General features: G+C 41.0%; 1 protein-coding gene across 11 annotated transcripts in view; it reads left to right on the top strand.

Annotated features, from left to right (window-relative positions):
* PATJ (PATJ crumbs cell polarity complex component) overlaps positions 1-15,588 on the top strand; it is a 303,918-nt gene that overhangs the window by 23,137 nt on the left and 265,193 nt on the right. For all 11 annotated transcript variants that reach the window (XR_011532436.1, XR_011532435.1, XR_011532437.1 and 8 more), the window contains exons 7-10: positions 782-910; positions 9,725-9,943; positions 11,803-11,905; positions 14,312-14,403. Coding sequence is in view for 8 of the 11 variants with exons in the window: in XM_070592216.1 (XP_070448317.1) it covers positions 782-910; positions 9,725-9,943; positions 11,803-11,905; positions 14,312-14,403 (543 nt within the window). In the remaining 3 variants the exon portion in view is untranslated. The remainder of the gene's footprint in view (positions 1-781; positions 911-9,724; positions 9,944-11,802; positions 11,906-14,311; positions 14,404-15,588) is intronic.

Genomic DNA, 15,588 nt, shown 5'->3' with positions numbered 1-15,588 from the left:
AATATTGTCCTGCAGTTGGATTCTGCGAGTTTGGTGCGCGTTTCTGATGGAAGCCTGCCAGTGAGAGGGAGACACTCGTGTCTTTTCTGACTTGTGTCGTCCTATTGCTCTATCTTCAGTCGGGCCTGCTTTCCTCTCCCTGGTAGGAGTCTCCTGAACTGGTCTCGGCACCTCGTGTCCTTCTCCCCATCCGACTTCATGTTGCTGCCAGGTTAGCCTCCTGAACCGCCGCTGTGGCCCGGGCTCCCTCCTCTCAGACTGCCCTTCCTCCCACTCGCTCCTCCGGCCAGCTCCGCTCAGACAGTCCCTCGCGCGTGAATGCCTTCTTCTCTGCAGAGCAGTTAAAATGCCTTCTCTCCTTCATGCTTCCCATAGTCACTCACTGGATTTGACTGCTCGCCTCCACCCTCACAGCTTTATAGTATTTTGTGATGCTCTTCCACTTCAGATACGATGTAGCTCTTGGTTCCTACGGTGTGCTGTGCACTATGCCAGATGTTGGGCGTGGATGGGGCATGAGACTGTTCCGTCCTCTTAGGATCACAGTGTCCGATGATCCAGGATTCGGCCCTGTGTTCCAAGTTCTCTCTCTACTGGCTTGTAAGACCCTTAGGGGCAGGGACCACGTGATCATCTTTACATATCCCCTAGACTCTAGAAACTGCCTTCGTTAATTGTAAGAAGGTTTCCTTCGTGGTGTCTCTGTTGCTTTAGTGATCGCCGTGTTGAGAAGCTAAGACTGTTGCTAACACTCTGACTCTTCCTTGCCATGAATCTGTAGGTTCGCTGGGGCCACGTTGAAGATGTTGAGCTCATTAATGATGGCTCCGGCTTGGGCTTTGGCATCGTCGGAGGAAGATCGAGTGGCGTGGTTGTGAGGACGATAGTTCCTGGAGGGTTAGCAGACCAAGTAAGTTGACCTTCTTTGTTTTTGTTTGGTTTTATACAATTTAAGTTGTATGGCTTGAAATGTGATTTTGTAACATGGGTTACTAGGATATGTGATTCCACAACTAGAATTTAAGTAGATCTAAAAATTTTTTTTCCATAAATGTTAATGTACATTCATTCTGCTTTACTTTAGATATTTCCTAAAGCAACATTTTCTTCTTTCTTTTTTTTTTTTTGCCTGTGATTGGTGGTCTTCTTGATTCCATCAGAGGATGATATTTTTTATTGAAAAGAACTGTTAATGGATATTGTATTCTGAGTGACTGTATTGTTCTCTCCAAGGTTATCTTCCAAGGGCCTAAATGTTAAAATCAGATGGTACAGTGATTGTAAACATGTGCAATGTTGTACATGGTAAATTTCACTTGAATTACAGTTTTCTAGCGTCATAAATCAAATGACTTCACTTCATTATTTAGCTGTGTTTAAACTGAAAGTGTGCCATTTTCAAACTTATTAACTATTTCTGCTTAGTTTTACACTGAAGAAAATGTTAAATTCTACATTTAGTTTTTAGAAAGTGGTTTAGAAATTTGGCTATGAAGTCACTTCGTAATGAGCTCAGATTATATAGACTGTCTGTGATAATCAGAATAATAAGTAAATTTCACTGACTAATATCCAGTTACGTATAAATTTATCCATTCTAACAAACACGTCAAGTGAGAATGAACTTGCTGTGCAAGCACAGCTTTGAGACGAGTCCTCAGCTCCTCATTTAACCAGCATCGCACCACCTTATACAGTGTGGAGCCGCGAACATTCCTACTCTCCCTTCAGCATCCAAGTGGGTGCATTTAGAGCAGTGGCTCTCATGGTTTTGTCTCTGGACCCCTGGGGGTACCTGAGTCTCTTGCAGGGGTTCTGTAAGCTCAAGACAAGTTCTCTAATAATACTGAGATGTTATGAGCCTCTCACTGTGTCAGCATTTGCACTTATGGTGCAGACACAGTGGTAAACTGGACCCGTGGTGCCTTGGTGCGAAACGGGGCAGTGGCTTCAGTCATTGCATTCTTCTTCGCCATGTGCTTGCCACAGAAAAAGAAGCAAAACGCCAGAATCACTTAAGAAAATGCAGTAAAAATTATTGGTTTTAGTAAATTTTGACCTTTAAGTGCATGTCTTTTTAATATTGTGTGACAAAATGGGATGTGCCATACGGCACTTCTGCCGTATACTGAAGTATGGTGTTTGTCTTGAGGAAAAGCATTTGTGAGACAAACCAGCGACTTTTTAACATGGAGCAGCATTTTTCTTTTTTCAATTTATTTTATTTTTTTCTCTTATTCAAAAAAGCTTTGGAGATGTAATTAACACACAACGTTATATTAGTTTCAGGTCTACAACATAATGATTTGCTATTTGTATATATTGTGAAATGACCACCACAATAAGTCTAGTTAATATTTATCACCACACGTAGTTACAAAATTTTTTTTTCTTGTGATGAGAACTTTTAAGGTCTACTCTCTTAGCAACTTTCAAACATACAGTGTGGTGTTATTAATTATAGTCCCCATGCTGTACATACGTCCCCAGCACTTATTTATTTTATAACTGGAAGATTGTGCCTTTGACCTCCTTCACCCATTTCACCCACACCCACCCTCCACCTCTGGCAACCACCAATCTGGAATAGCATTTTTATTTTTGAAAGAATAACTGACAGAAAAATTATGATTATTTAGACTTGACTGTTTGGCAGACATTTTCTTAAAAATGAATGATGTGAGTCTGTTACTTTAAGGAAAACAATTGACAGAATTTATTGGTGATGATAAAATTTGAACTTTCAAGGAAAAAGTTAGAATTTTGGAAAATTCGTGTTTTACCATGAGCTTGAAATTTCCCAGTATTTAAAGACTTGATTAGATTGTTGGTGATGTTGACCTACCTGATTTTTTGATATTATATAATGAAATATGTCAGTATTTGGAAGATCTGCGTAACTGTGAATCAATATTTTCTGAAGAACAATGCATGATATAACACAATAATATATGGGTAAAAAATCCATTCAAAATTCAAGACTGATCAATAGATTTTAAAGAAACAGTATCTCAAAGTTTATTGATGTAGTTTAGATTCCACTTTGCAACTGACCTTTAGGAAACCACCACCTGTCAAGTTTTGGTGTGTTATCAACTAAGAATGGGCTGCAAGGGGGATTAAAATGTCCTTGGTTTTCCCGCTGTGTATCTGATTGAGGCCGGACTTTCTTTATATCCTTCAACCAAAACAACATGTCACGACATAGTGAATGCTGAAGCCAATATGAAAACCCAGCTGTCTTCATTAAAGCCAGGCACTAAAGAGATTTGCCAAAATATTTTAAAATACCACCCTTCTCACTATTTTTTTTTGTTTTAGAAAATATAACTTTAAAATAAAAAACATATACATCAATATATATAAATATTTTAAAAATTTCTCGCTGCCATTTTCTAATTCAGCAGATGTCAGCGGAGAGAACCACAGAGAGCAAAGCTCTTTGAGAGTCTCAGTACTGTTTGAGGGATAATTGATATACAATAAATGGCACATATATAAAGTATGCAGTTTAATAAATTTTGACGTGGGTTTACTTTAATTCTGTAGGGCAGACCAGCAGGCCAGACACAGGCCAGAGTTGGTGTTGCAGCCTGGACTCTGAAATTTGTAGGGCAGGTTGGCAGGATTTCTGTTACAGTCTTAAGGCAGAATTCCTTCTTCTCCAGGAAACCTCAGATTTTGCTCTTAAAGTCTTCAACTGATTAGATGGAGCCCAGCCACACTATTGAGGGTAATGTCAACTGATTGTCATGTTAATCTCATCTGCAAAATACCTTCCCAGTAACATCTGGACTAGTGTTTGACCAGACACCTGGGCACCATGACTCAGCCACGGTGACATATAAATCTGCCATCATACCATCTATCCCTGAGTCAAGGGGAGGAATGTATCCTTTGTTCGTGAAACACCCACGGAAATTTCCCACACCCCTTCGCCATTCCCAGTAATTTCTCAGAGTGTAAAGGGGTTCTGAGACCAAAAAGATTGAGCATGGTCATTTTTAACACTTCATATCACTTCATATGGGTCTTTATAACACTTCTATGGCACAAAACAAATAATCATCTTTAAAAAGGGTTTTTTGAAATTTTTTCTAACCTGGGAAGAATGAGATATTGTGGAGTATTTTGATATCTTTTCCCACGTCCCCTCCCCGCTTAGCAATTTTAAAGGCTTGTATGCAGGAGTAACATTTTTCAGCATGCAAAGTGGAGAGAGGCTGTGCAAAACAGAGGGTCCAATAAATTTAGAAAACACCAAGTTAAACAAAATCAGATAGCTCTCTTTACTGTAAAAGTTTTCTGAGCTATTAATATCCTACAGTGCATTATGGCCTTTCACAGGGAACATATGACATGCAGAGTTTCCCAGGTTAATCCCTTTGAGGCCCAGTTGGGAAAAGCCCAGGCCTGACTTTCGCCCTTGACTGGAAGGACTCTTGCTGTTTCAGGGCATCAAGGATGGGGAGGGGTGTGCCCGTCAGAGTCGCAACAGAGAACCAAGGGTTTACGCCAGACGTTGTTATCTGACTATTACCTGTTATTCTCATGTAATCCTTAAAACAGTCATCAACTTTATTCCCAAGTTATAGATATGAAAACTGTTAAGAAATTGCCCAAGGCTACACAGCTGGGAAAGGATGACGTCAGGATTGGGGCCACATTGGTCTGACTCTGCAGCCTGTCCTTTGCTGCTTAAATCTGTTTATCCAAAGTTGATCCTGCTGTTTTCCTGATATGCACCTGTCCGGGGGTGGTCAAGCCCATCATCAGGGAATAGCCAACTCCAGGAGCAACAGAGCTGTATGCTTCCCTGTAGGGAGTACGGGGGGACCTAACAGAGGGCACAGGGCAGCATTCACTCTCTCTTCCCCTAATTATAGCTTTAAAAAGATTAAAGGGGGTGTTGCTTTTAAAGTGTCCTCATGTTCTGAATATTAATGCTCACTGTTGATGGTGGCAGTCTTCATGGTAAGGGAATCTGGACGTCTTAGGTCATTAGTTCAGATGTGACCAAGAATAATAATAAAGTGATAGCTACATTCTGCTAATGGGGTTAATTAATACTACTTTCTTCAAAGACTATAAAATTGTATGATAGAAAGTTAGAAAAGGAAGTCAGTATTTCTTATTTAAAAGGGCTTCATAAAATTGCACCCTATATTTCCTTTTGTGTAGAAACAAGTCAATATGTATAGTTAGAGATGGGAGAGAGTTGAGGGGACGTGGTAAAGAACACTTACCCGAGGTCAGTGCACCTAAAGAGGCCTTGGAAGTGGATGCATTGGAGGACTTGCTGGAAAAGCATAGGCTAAAGATGTTACAGACAGCATTGAGTTTACTGCACACAGCTCCTCAGTGAGAGAGGAATTTATTTCCACTTATTCCCAAGAGGGATCCGAGGTTTAGGGAGGATTAGTAACTGACCTTTGACCTACAGTTTGATCAAAGCAGAGCCAGGATCTGAACTTGGGTGTTTCTGAGTCCACAGCCCTTACTGTCCTTCTGTCTGTCTGCTGCTATACAGTAAATGAAATGTAAAAGTACTGATTTAATGAGCTTTTTGGAAACAGTTATTGAGATCTAGTGACAGTGACCGAGCAGTAGGTATAGTCAGGGCCAGTTCCATGGGTAGGGCAAGGGTGGACCCACCTGCCTGGCGTCCTCAGCACTCCAGAATGACAGTGCCCGAAGCATATGTCTTTTGAGAATTCTGCTCAACTATGGCAAAAATTCCTAAAATTTTCAGCAGCTAGAAGTTTGGTGTCTTTTTTTGAAATTGATAATGAGCAGTGTAAAACTTTGTTTTGCAAGATCCCTTTCATGTGCTCTGGAGGAATTCTTGGGAAATCAGTGCTGACTGACCCCGTTGTGTCTAGAAGGTGCCGCTGGACACGGCCCCTTCAAAAGGTGTCCTGAGTTACTGCCCTTTTGGTGTGAGGCAGTTGTATTGTGAGTCAGACTATCGATCCGGTGACTGTGAATGCTCAGAAGGGTGGAAGCAACGGGGACTGGAGGCTGGTGTGGACGCTCAGGGAGGTTCAGTGAGAATGAGCAGGGCCCAGTGGGGCCGCTGGACTGTTGGTTGTTGCCGGCAGTTGTGCTTTGAGCAAGTCTCAAAACAGACGCGTTCCTCCTCCTTCACGACTGTTCCTTCTCCTTAACTGTCGGTCGACGAGGGCTCTGGGAATTTGAGTAGGACGGGCAGATGTGTTTAGTGCTGTCCTTTAATTCCTTGAGGGAAAGAGTGTTTATTTTATTTTCTGCCAATGACATATTGCCTTTTGATTAAAGACCACTGATAGAACTGGCCTGGAATTAAAACTAGTGATCGTTTTCTGAGTTGGGGAAGTATCTGGTGCCAGTTTTTAGTTTTCAAAGAAACAATCTGATTTCTTTATTTCTTTTGTAGCTCAGGCCAGAATTCCTTTATTTTTATTTAGTTATTTATTTTTTTGGTGAGGAAGATTGTCCCTGAGCTAACACCCGTGCCATTGTTCTTCCGTTTTGTATGTGGGATGCAGCCACAGCATGGCCCGATGAGTGGTGTGTAGGTCCGCACCCGGGATCTGAACCCGCAAATCCTGGGCTGCCGAAGCCGAGCACACAAACTTAACCACTACAACACTGGGCCAGCCCCATGGTTTTCAAATATTGAAATTATCATCCACCCAGCCTATCAGAGAACTGAAAATGCAGAGTAATGTATATTCTTTTTAGCTAATAACTACTAATAATGTATTTTTTTAAACCATATAAATGATACTGTTAGTGTTTTCACTGTAATAGTGTGTTGTCCTGTTACATCAGCTGTTTTAATTATTCTGCCTTCCTTACTATCTTTGCCCATATGCATAATTTTTTTTCTCTTTTGAAAGAGTATGGGTTAATAAACATTTATATTTGGATGTTTGATTAGCACACTGTCTATGCATCTTGGCACAGCTGTTTATTTGCTGTCATTGATTTATGATTTCTGTTAAAGAACAAAAAGGACTCTTTGCCTTTTAGTTTCCTTGCACAGTAGACAGGTTATGGAAGGAGAATGTCAATCAGAAAATATCAATAAAAATCAGCACTTGCGGCTGCTGGTCTTAAACGAGGTAGCTGTCATTTTGGTGTCTTTCCTATCAATCTGACTATGATTGTTTTTGCACTTATGAATTCCTTGGAACACCTGTTTTTCTGGAAGAAGAAAATGTTTGACTTTCGGTGACAGATGCAAATTATCTACATCATTTTAAATGGAGTTGAGGTAAAATAGGAAAAAAATAGTGCCTAGGAAGTGATTAAATATGTACTGACGGTGAAATGCCCTTTTTTGGCCAAGCCGAGTATGAAAACATGCATTAGACATGATCTTTATTCTTTGTTCAGGCTGTAGTTCTGTTCAAGGATGGTTTGAGTCACAGAGGCCGCTTCACTCTTGTTTGTGTCACGACCATGGACTTTCTCTTAAGTAGTTGCTTGTTTTATTTCCAATTTGTTGGCTTGATAAAAATGGAATATCACATTATCAGTGCTCAAAGCAGAAATCCAGCAATTCTTTATCCTTTTCCATCCTAATTTCCTCCTCACATCTGTTTTTCCCTCTGAGTCTTTCCGCATGTTTCTGAGTGGAATTGCGTTTCTGTTTCCTGGCTCTTTGGCTGCCTTCTGCAGAGCTCACAACAAAGCACTTAGCTTTCTACTCGTCATTTTGATCTAATGCCTGCCTTCATTCAGGTTTCTGCAAAATCAGAGAAGAGGAAGGATGGGGAATAGACTTTGTAGTTTTAGGGCTTTTTTCCCCCTTACTTTTTTCTTCTGAATTTCATCTGTGACTTAGAGGTGGTGCCTCCTGGAGCCAGGAATATGGCGGTTAGAACGACACCAGCCCAGTCGGTGCCCACTGCTCCCCCCTCAGGCTGTCCTCTCCCAGCTGCAAAATAGAGATTTTTCATCTTCACTTTATTCAAGTTTTTTGACAGTTATGGCAATTTCTTGGAGAATAGGGAAACAGTGAATTTACTGTCTACTAATGTTACTCTGGAGATTTCGAAGTATAAGGAAGTGACTACGTGAGGACAGGTCTTCAGGAGACAACTGATGTTGAACTTTGGTTCTGCCGTTTATTAGCTTTGTGACCTTGGGCAGGTCAGTCACCCTTTTTGAATCTCCGTTTTCTCATTTGAAAGTTTTCCTTCTCTGAAGGAGATCATGTACGAAAAGTCATGTTCAACCTGTAAAGTGCTCTGCAGGTGTAATTTCTTGTAACCAGCCACGTTTACATTCTGGTATTTTAAATACTGTAGTAAAGATAAGTAAAGAGAAGGCAAAATTTCTGATGGAAAAAATTCAGTGAAAAAGCAGGTTGATCAGCTTTCAGAAATTTCACAAATGAAGATAGAATGGAAAGGATACACATTTTGAACTGATACACTTTTGCTAATTTATTTTTTAAACTCTGTGTATGAAATGTATATATGTGTAAAAGTGTGTATAATGTCTGTACTCATTTTAAATAATAATAACAGTCACCAATGTACATATCCCCAAGTTTAAGAAATAGAACATTTTAAATTATAACAATAATGGTCATAATCACCAATGCACATATCACCAGTTTAAGAAACAGAACATTGCGTATCCTTTCTCTAAACTCCAAACTCATCCGGAATCGGGACTTTAAATACCTTCTGTATGCTAATGACTCCCAAATTTAAATGTGTAGTCTGGACTTCTCTGAACTGCAGATCTGTGTGTCCAGCTGCATTGCTGATGTCTCCACTGGCATGACAAATAGGCATCTCGGACTAGACGTGTCTGGAACTGGCCTCCTGGTTTCCGTGCCCCCCATCTGTTCCTCTGTGGTCTTCTTTATCTCAGTTAATAGCAACTCTGTCTCTCCAGGTGCTCAGGCTAAAAACTTGGAGTCTTGCTTCCTTTTCCCCCTCACACCCCACATGGAAACTACCAGCAGAGCCTGTTGATGGTTTATAGAAATACACCTAGGGTCTCGCTTCTCAGCACCCCCTGTGCCGGCCTAGTCCCAGCTGTCATCTTTTCTAGGTTATGGCTTTAGCCTCCTGACTGGTGTCTCTGCTCTCTCGTTTCCTCTCCTGTGGTCTATTTTCAGTACAGAAGCTTGAGTCATCTTGTTAAAACTCGGTCAGATAATATCCCTTCCCTGGTCATCACCCTCCAGTGACTTCCCTTCCCGATCACTCAAGCAGATGCTCCACACTGCTGACCCAGCCAGTGTGCTCATCGCCCCTTTCTCTTTCTCTTCCAGCCGCACTGACTCCTTGCTGTTCCCTAAAGGTGCCCTGAGCTTGTTGGCCTGTAGCGTTGCCACCTTTATGCCTGGGGCTCCTGATCTGACCCCCTCCTCCTCTGGAGGCCCAGGGCTCTCCCACCTCTTCCTTGTGTGCGTGACCATTGATGTCCTGGCTCCAGGCTGTTAGGCAGGAAGGGGTATCCTCACGTACATGCCTGTTTTAGAATTCCAGTTACTCCTCTCCGTTGAACACCACCCCCCCATCTTTTTTTTGTTTTATAAGGACTTTCTTTTCTCTGTTGCCAATTCAGCCATTCATTAAAAATGTTGTCTTTTATTCAGCATTTATAGATGGCTTCTTTGTCTGCTATTTTGCCAGAATTGAAAGTCCGATGAATTGTTAACTGGTGAAGTTAGATCATTGATTTTTCAGAATGGTTTCGTTTTGATCTTGAACTAAAGGATGGAAGACTCCAGACTGGTGACCACATCCTGAAGATTGGTGGCACAAACGTGCAGGGAATGACCAGTGAGCAAGTTGCACAAGTGCTCAGGAACTGTGGGGATTCCGTCAGGATGCTTGTCGCAAGAGACCCAGTTGGTGAAGTCTTTGTAACCCCGCCCACCCCCTCCGCCTTACCTGTTGCTCTGCCTGCTCTAGCCAACAGCGCCCCGAGCTCTGTGAGTATACAGATCGTTCATTCGTCGTAAATGCAGGCGTGAGACACTGCAAGATTGGAAATGGCTTCAGCTCCAGGTCCCCGTGGGTGTGAGTGGTGTCTCAGTGCTCGCCGGTGAAGCAGAGGAGAACCCAATTTGGAGACACTGGACAAGTTTGATTTTCTTTTTTGCTGTTTTCCAGGGTTAAGTCACTTAACCCTCCCTGAGCCTCAGCTGCTCATCTGTAAATTGGAGAGTAATAATTCTTGCCATTTCTATTTCATTGGAGTGGCGAAGAGACATCCAGATAGTGGAGGGGAAACTGTAAATACTGGTCAATGTAGGAGAGTTATCAGTGATAGGAACAGAGTGGCCAAAGGGAATAGACCTTAATCATGATAATATTATGATTAACAACAATCATAATAATTATATAATAATAATTATCATTACTATTAATTGATATCAAGCACCTGGAATTGTCCAGGTCATCTGAAGTCCTCACGGGAATTCTGCCAGATTGGTCTTACCAACGTCTCATCAGGAGAGGTCTTGCTAAGGTCTTAATAGTTTCCTCATCTAAGACCTGCTAACAGACGAGGAGGCTAAAGTCCAAATAGCTTGTTGAAGGTCACCTGGAGAGTAAGTTGCGAAGCTGGAATTTGAATTCGGATCTTTCTGGTCCATTCCAAGCTTTTGCCAACTACCTCACCGGCTGTGCATCAAGTAGATGATCAGACAAAAGGAAAGAGAGTTTTTGAAAGGAGGGGCCGGGAGGAAGAGGACAGAAAAGAGAAGCGACTGTGGTGGGAAGGGGGTGGAGACCACCGTTCATCTTGCCTTTCCCGACTGGGAACTGTTCGAGTGGAAGTTTCTGTCTGAGATACTAGAGCCATTTTTGTTTTCGTTTCCGACCTCAGGTTACAGCCGTTTTCTTTGCCCTCCGTTCCCCTCGTTCTCTGGAGCCTTCTACCCGGCACTGAGGGACCATGTCGCTGTGTGCTAGATGAGAATTTCATGCGATTAGTTATCTTATAATGTTAATGTTTTGAATTGAAAGCCAGGTGTTCTGTTTTTAGACACCTTGCTCTTTACAGAAACGTTTTAGCTTAGAAGACAAGTAATGAAAATAAGTTCTAGGTCAATATTTTTTGCTCACAATAATTATTACAATAATTAGTCTTACAATTTGTGTGTAAATTTTTCTTTCCATTGAGTTCTTTCAGATTCAAATTTACCCTGAGTGTTTTCTAGGCGGCTGCGTTAGTTTTCTGCTGGTGTGAAGCAAATCGCCACCGGTTTAGGACGCGGAGCAGCCTTCTCTTAGCTCCCGGTGCTCCGGGTCAGAACTCTGGGGGCTTGGCCAGGCCCCCTGCGGAGATTACAAGGCCAGAATCAAGGCCTGGCTGAGCCCTTATCTGGATTCTCTGGGGACGGTCCATTTCTAGGCTCCTTCCGACTGTTAGCAGAGTAAAGCTCCTGGCAGCTGCAGAACTGGTCTCTTTTCTTTGCTGGCTGTTAGCTAAGGACCCTTTCCAGCTCCTTAAGGCCCCTGCGTTCCTTCTCACGTGCCCCTCCATCTTCAGACTCCAAGCCCAGTCCTCGTGCTTCACGTCTTTTTCTGCCACGAGCAGGAGAAAACGTCTCTTTTCAGGGATTCCAGGTTAGATTAGGCTCACCTGGGTGGCCTCCCTCTTGCCTTGTAATGTAACGTAAACCCAGGAATAGCACCAGGGACCAAAGTCATGAGTTCTTAGTCTTAGAATTCTGCCGACCACAGATGCTGAGAAAATACTTGACAAACCACACACAAAGTGACTATGTGCACACGGTTATGTAACTAAACATTATATGTAACTAAAATTATTTTTTCCTTTTAGGACAAATCTGCTCTTTTTGAAACTTACGATGTTGAACTCATTAAAGAAGATGGACAGAGTCTTGGGATTAGAATTATTGGCTATGCTGGAACTCCTAATACAGGTAAGTGAATCATTTCTATTTTATATTTGGAAATAACTGTAAAAGATGTTAAGGTTTCTAGATAGTAAAATTAATATCTGCAAATTTTAATTTGAACATTGAACAATAAAACCAGGACTCTGTGAGAGCAACCAGTTACTTTCCAGTGATTCGAGGATGAGTTTTATCTGAATGGTTTTATGGCTGGCTTGATAGTTGTTAACAAAAGAATCTAATTGTCCGACTCATTGTATAACATTGGATCGAACCTCCTCTTGCTTCCAAGAGACAGATATTTTGAATATTCTGACTGTTACATTATGACATTTTACATGTAATAAAATAGGTACTGCGTATATTTTGTATTATGAATGTCAAAAAAGTATTACTGTTATGTTTAATCACTGGAGAAATAAGATAAAACAAATACTTTAATTACAGTTATTTTCCTTTCATTTAAAGGGGCTATACTGTAAGAGTAAACACATGGCCCGCGTATCTTTGAGTAATCCCCCCTCAGCTCCCGCATGCCAAGCTTTGGTAACTTTCACTGTGAGACTGACTCTATTATTATAAGAGAATCATGAGAGTAAGAAAAAATAAACCTTCTTCCCAAATATCTGCTAGTAACGTGAAAATCCACAGTTATGAAATGTTCTAGTTTTAAAAAATAGCAAGATTAGAGAGTGATTTAAAAAAAATTATTATTTTGCATACTTACAGCAGGTGGAAAGATTAAGAGTGCTAATGTATTCAGAGTCCTGAATGAAATTCATGTCAGACCACCTTGTGCTATTTTAGCCTAATGAAATAACTGCTATCAGACCGTTAGATTTTTCTAAGTGCTACCTTTTTTAGGTTCAGAATTTAAATAAGTTCCGAAAGAGCTGAGTATGGGTCGTATAGTGATGTTGCAAAAAAACTGTATTGAGTAGCTCCCAATATTCTGTCCGGTCAGAGAAATCATGGCTTAGTTTCTAAACTTGTGGCTTATGAACTTTTATCATATTAAGTTTTCAAGGTGTTCTTGTAAACCTAATGACAAATGTACAGGGTAAAATGAAAGTGAATAACTGATAGAACATTGAGAATGTTTGGTGTTTATGTTACCAAATAAAGAAAAGAATCATTTTACTTCTTCACCCTCGAAAGAAGTTTTTGAGGCTGGCTTGGGGGCAGTCGTGAATCCAAAAACTAGAACGTTTTAGAACTCAATATGCTTTTTAAGATGTAGTCTTTCAAAATAATTTCCCCTTTATTCCATTCATTGGAACTTTTGAGCAGTTACTTTAGTGGATTCTGGAAGGGGATAGAAAAATGGATATAAGAAAAGTCTATTCAGGGAGACAGACTTGAAAATAACTCTCAATTGTTCGAGGATAAGTGAAATACGTGTTTCAGCAGAGTTACCATCAAACCATCATCATATGGCATTGCAGGAAAGATTCGATTTGACAGATGGAAATGGAGACTTCGCAAGGAGAGAGCGTTTGTGCTAGGCATGGAAAAGGAAAGGATTTTGATAGAAGGGGTGAGGTTGACAGGAAGAAAAATGAAATGAGAAAAGGGATAAAATCATAAAAATACTAGTTTTGGTGGAATATCGAGTCTGTGTGTCTGGCCTTTGTCTTGTTGGAGGGAGCGTAGTTGGAAGATGAAGTAAAGAAAGGTTGGGGCAGATTATGGAGGTCCTTGAATGTGATTCTATGAAATTTATATTTTATTCTATGGGCAATAGGAATCCATTGATGTTTATTTTTTTTCTATAGACAATATTTTAAGCTCATTTGAAGTTAAAAAATAAAAATATAGAATCATCCAGAGTTGTAGTGTTTCATTTTCCAATTTCCCCTCCAATCTTTGCTCATAGACATGCACAGTTTTTATATAGCTGTAATTTTTCTATAGCCATTTATTTCTGTTTAAATGTTTTATTTTAGGATATAAGGATTATTCCATGTTGCGATATTATTCTAGTTTTTAAGGCTGTGTGTGCTTTCCTGTGTCTGGGAAGCTAACCGGAGCAGTGAGCTGAATATAGGCAGGAGGACCTGTTGGGAGCCTCGTTGCAGTGCTGGTAAAGGATGAGGACAGCCTGTGCCGGGTCCACGGTGAGAAGGAGAAGACAGGACAGGACAGTCCCCCTACCTTGGGCTTCCTGAATCCCAGCTTCTATTGGGGAGCGTTTCATCAAGCTTTCATTACTGATTATGTTTCCAGAAATAGTCATCAGCCACATCATTTCAAATTTGGGTCACTTGTGATGGTGAGAGTTTGAAACAATGCGTCAATTTCTCTGCTTGTGTTCCAAGTGGTATTTATCAAGCCTGCAGTCAGCCTTCAGCTAATGAACCTCTCGATATGAATTTTGCAATCAAGGCCTAATTAGAGCTTTCTTCTCTTTTCCGTATGTTTTGTGCACCTTAGGGGAAGCTTCAGGGATTTATGTGAAAAGTGTCATACCTGGCAGCGCGGCGCACCACAACGGCCAAATTCGAGTGAACGACAGAATCGTCGCTGTGAGTAACCGCCCTCTGTTTAGAATTGACTCGAGTTGGGGAAAAGTTATCTTCATTGCCATGTGTATGAGAGGGGAATGGCTTAATATAGTCTCATAGTATTTTAAAATTTAAATTGTTAGTATGGTGAAATCTCATTAATTTGGACTCTTATGGTCCTAAATTTGGTTTTTATTTACTGTCTGTGACAAAAGGGGTCACTAAGTGTATTGGTAGGAAAATGGTTCTGTGTGTGTATTTGGAAGGTAGCCTAGTTCTCCTCGAGAGCCTTCTGGGAGCCTCTTTGTGTTCCTAACTCACCATTTTATCCACAACTAACAGGCCCTCAGCAGCTCCCTGTCGTCTCTTCATGAAGGTAATTTTTCTAATAACAGCCATTTTGGGTACATACAAAATTGAGATATTTTATATACTGGAGCATATAATAATAATCTTTCATCAATTCAGACTGCTTGTTCCTCCATTGAGTAGAAATTAGTTAAATTTTACAGTTTACTTGAATATTTTTGAAGTAAATACATACACACATTTAATTTAGTGATTTATGTAGAAACAAATGTTCGTTGGTGTAACCTGAGTCTTTCTCCTCCAGTCCATCTGAGGAGGCCCCTTCGTGACTCTTGGCTTTTACACTGTCGCGCTTAGGAAGTGCCCTGTGATTTGCGGAGTTTGGAGACCAGCAGTGGCAGTGGATGCTCTGCAGAAGATGCTGTGGGAAAGCTAAAGGGATGGGCTGGCTAGTTGGCTGGGGTTGAGAGAGGATGGAATGCGTTTCCTGCTTGTGCTAGAACACTGGAAAACCAGTGGAGGGAGAGCAGCGTGTTTCTCCTGGAGAGTGCCGCATCTGCAGTGACAGGGCAGAGGATGAAGTGTTGGATGGCCTCTTCAGTTCTGATGTAATGATTTCTGTTGATACATCCTGGAAGCTGTGTGTAGCAATGACCACTTTTTATGACACTTTGAATTTTGAGTAGCGTCAGAAACTAAGGCCCTATACCTCTCAGGCTTCGGTTAAAATGTGTGACTTGGGCGCACAAGTTTGAATTTGCTTTCTAGTTTTTCGGAAAGTTCATCGGCATGTTTTACTTCTAATTTTGCCTCCTTATTCAAAAATACTTTTTTAGATGTAATACAAACTATTTTTGGAATAAAATGATTGCCTCATTTTATTCTGCCTTGCTAGAA

The sequence above is a fragment of the Equus przewalskii genome, chromosome 24 (genome assembly GCF_037783145.1).
Source record: "Equus przewalskii isolate Varuska chromosome 24, EquPr2, whole genome shotgun sequence".
NCBI classification, from domain to species: Eukaryota; Metazoa; Chordata; class Mammalia; order Perissodactyla; family Equidae; genus Equus; species Equus przewalskii.
The sequence above is the reverse complement of the archived record's forward strand: the minus strand, read 5'-3'. Positions and strand labels throughout refer to the sequence as shown.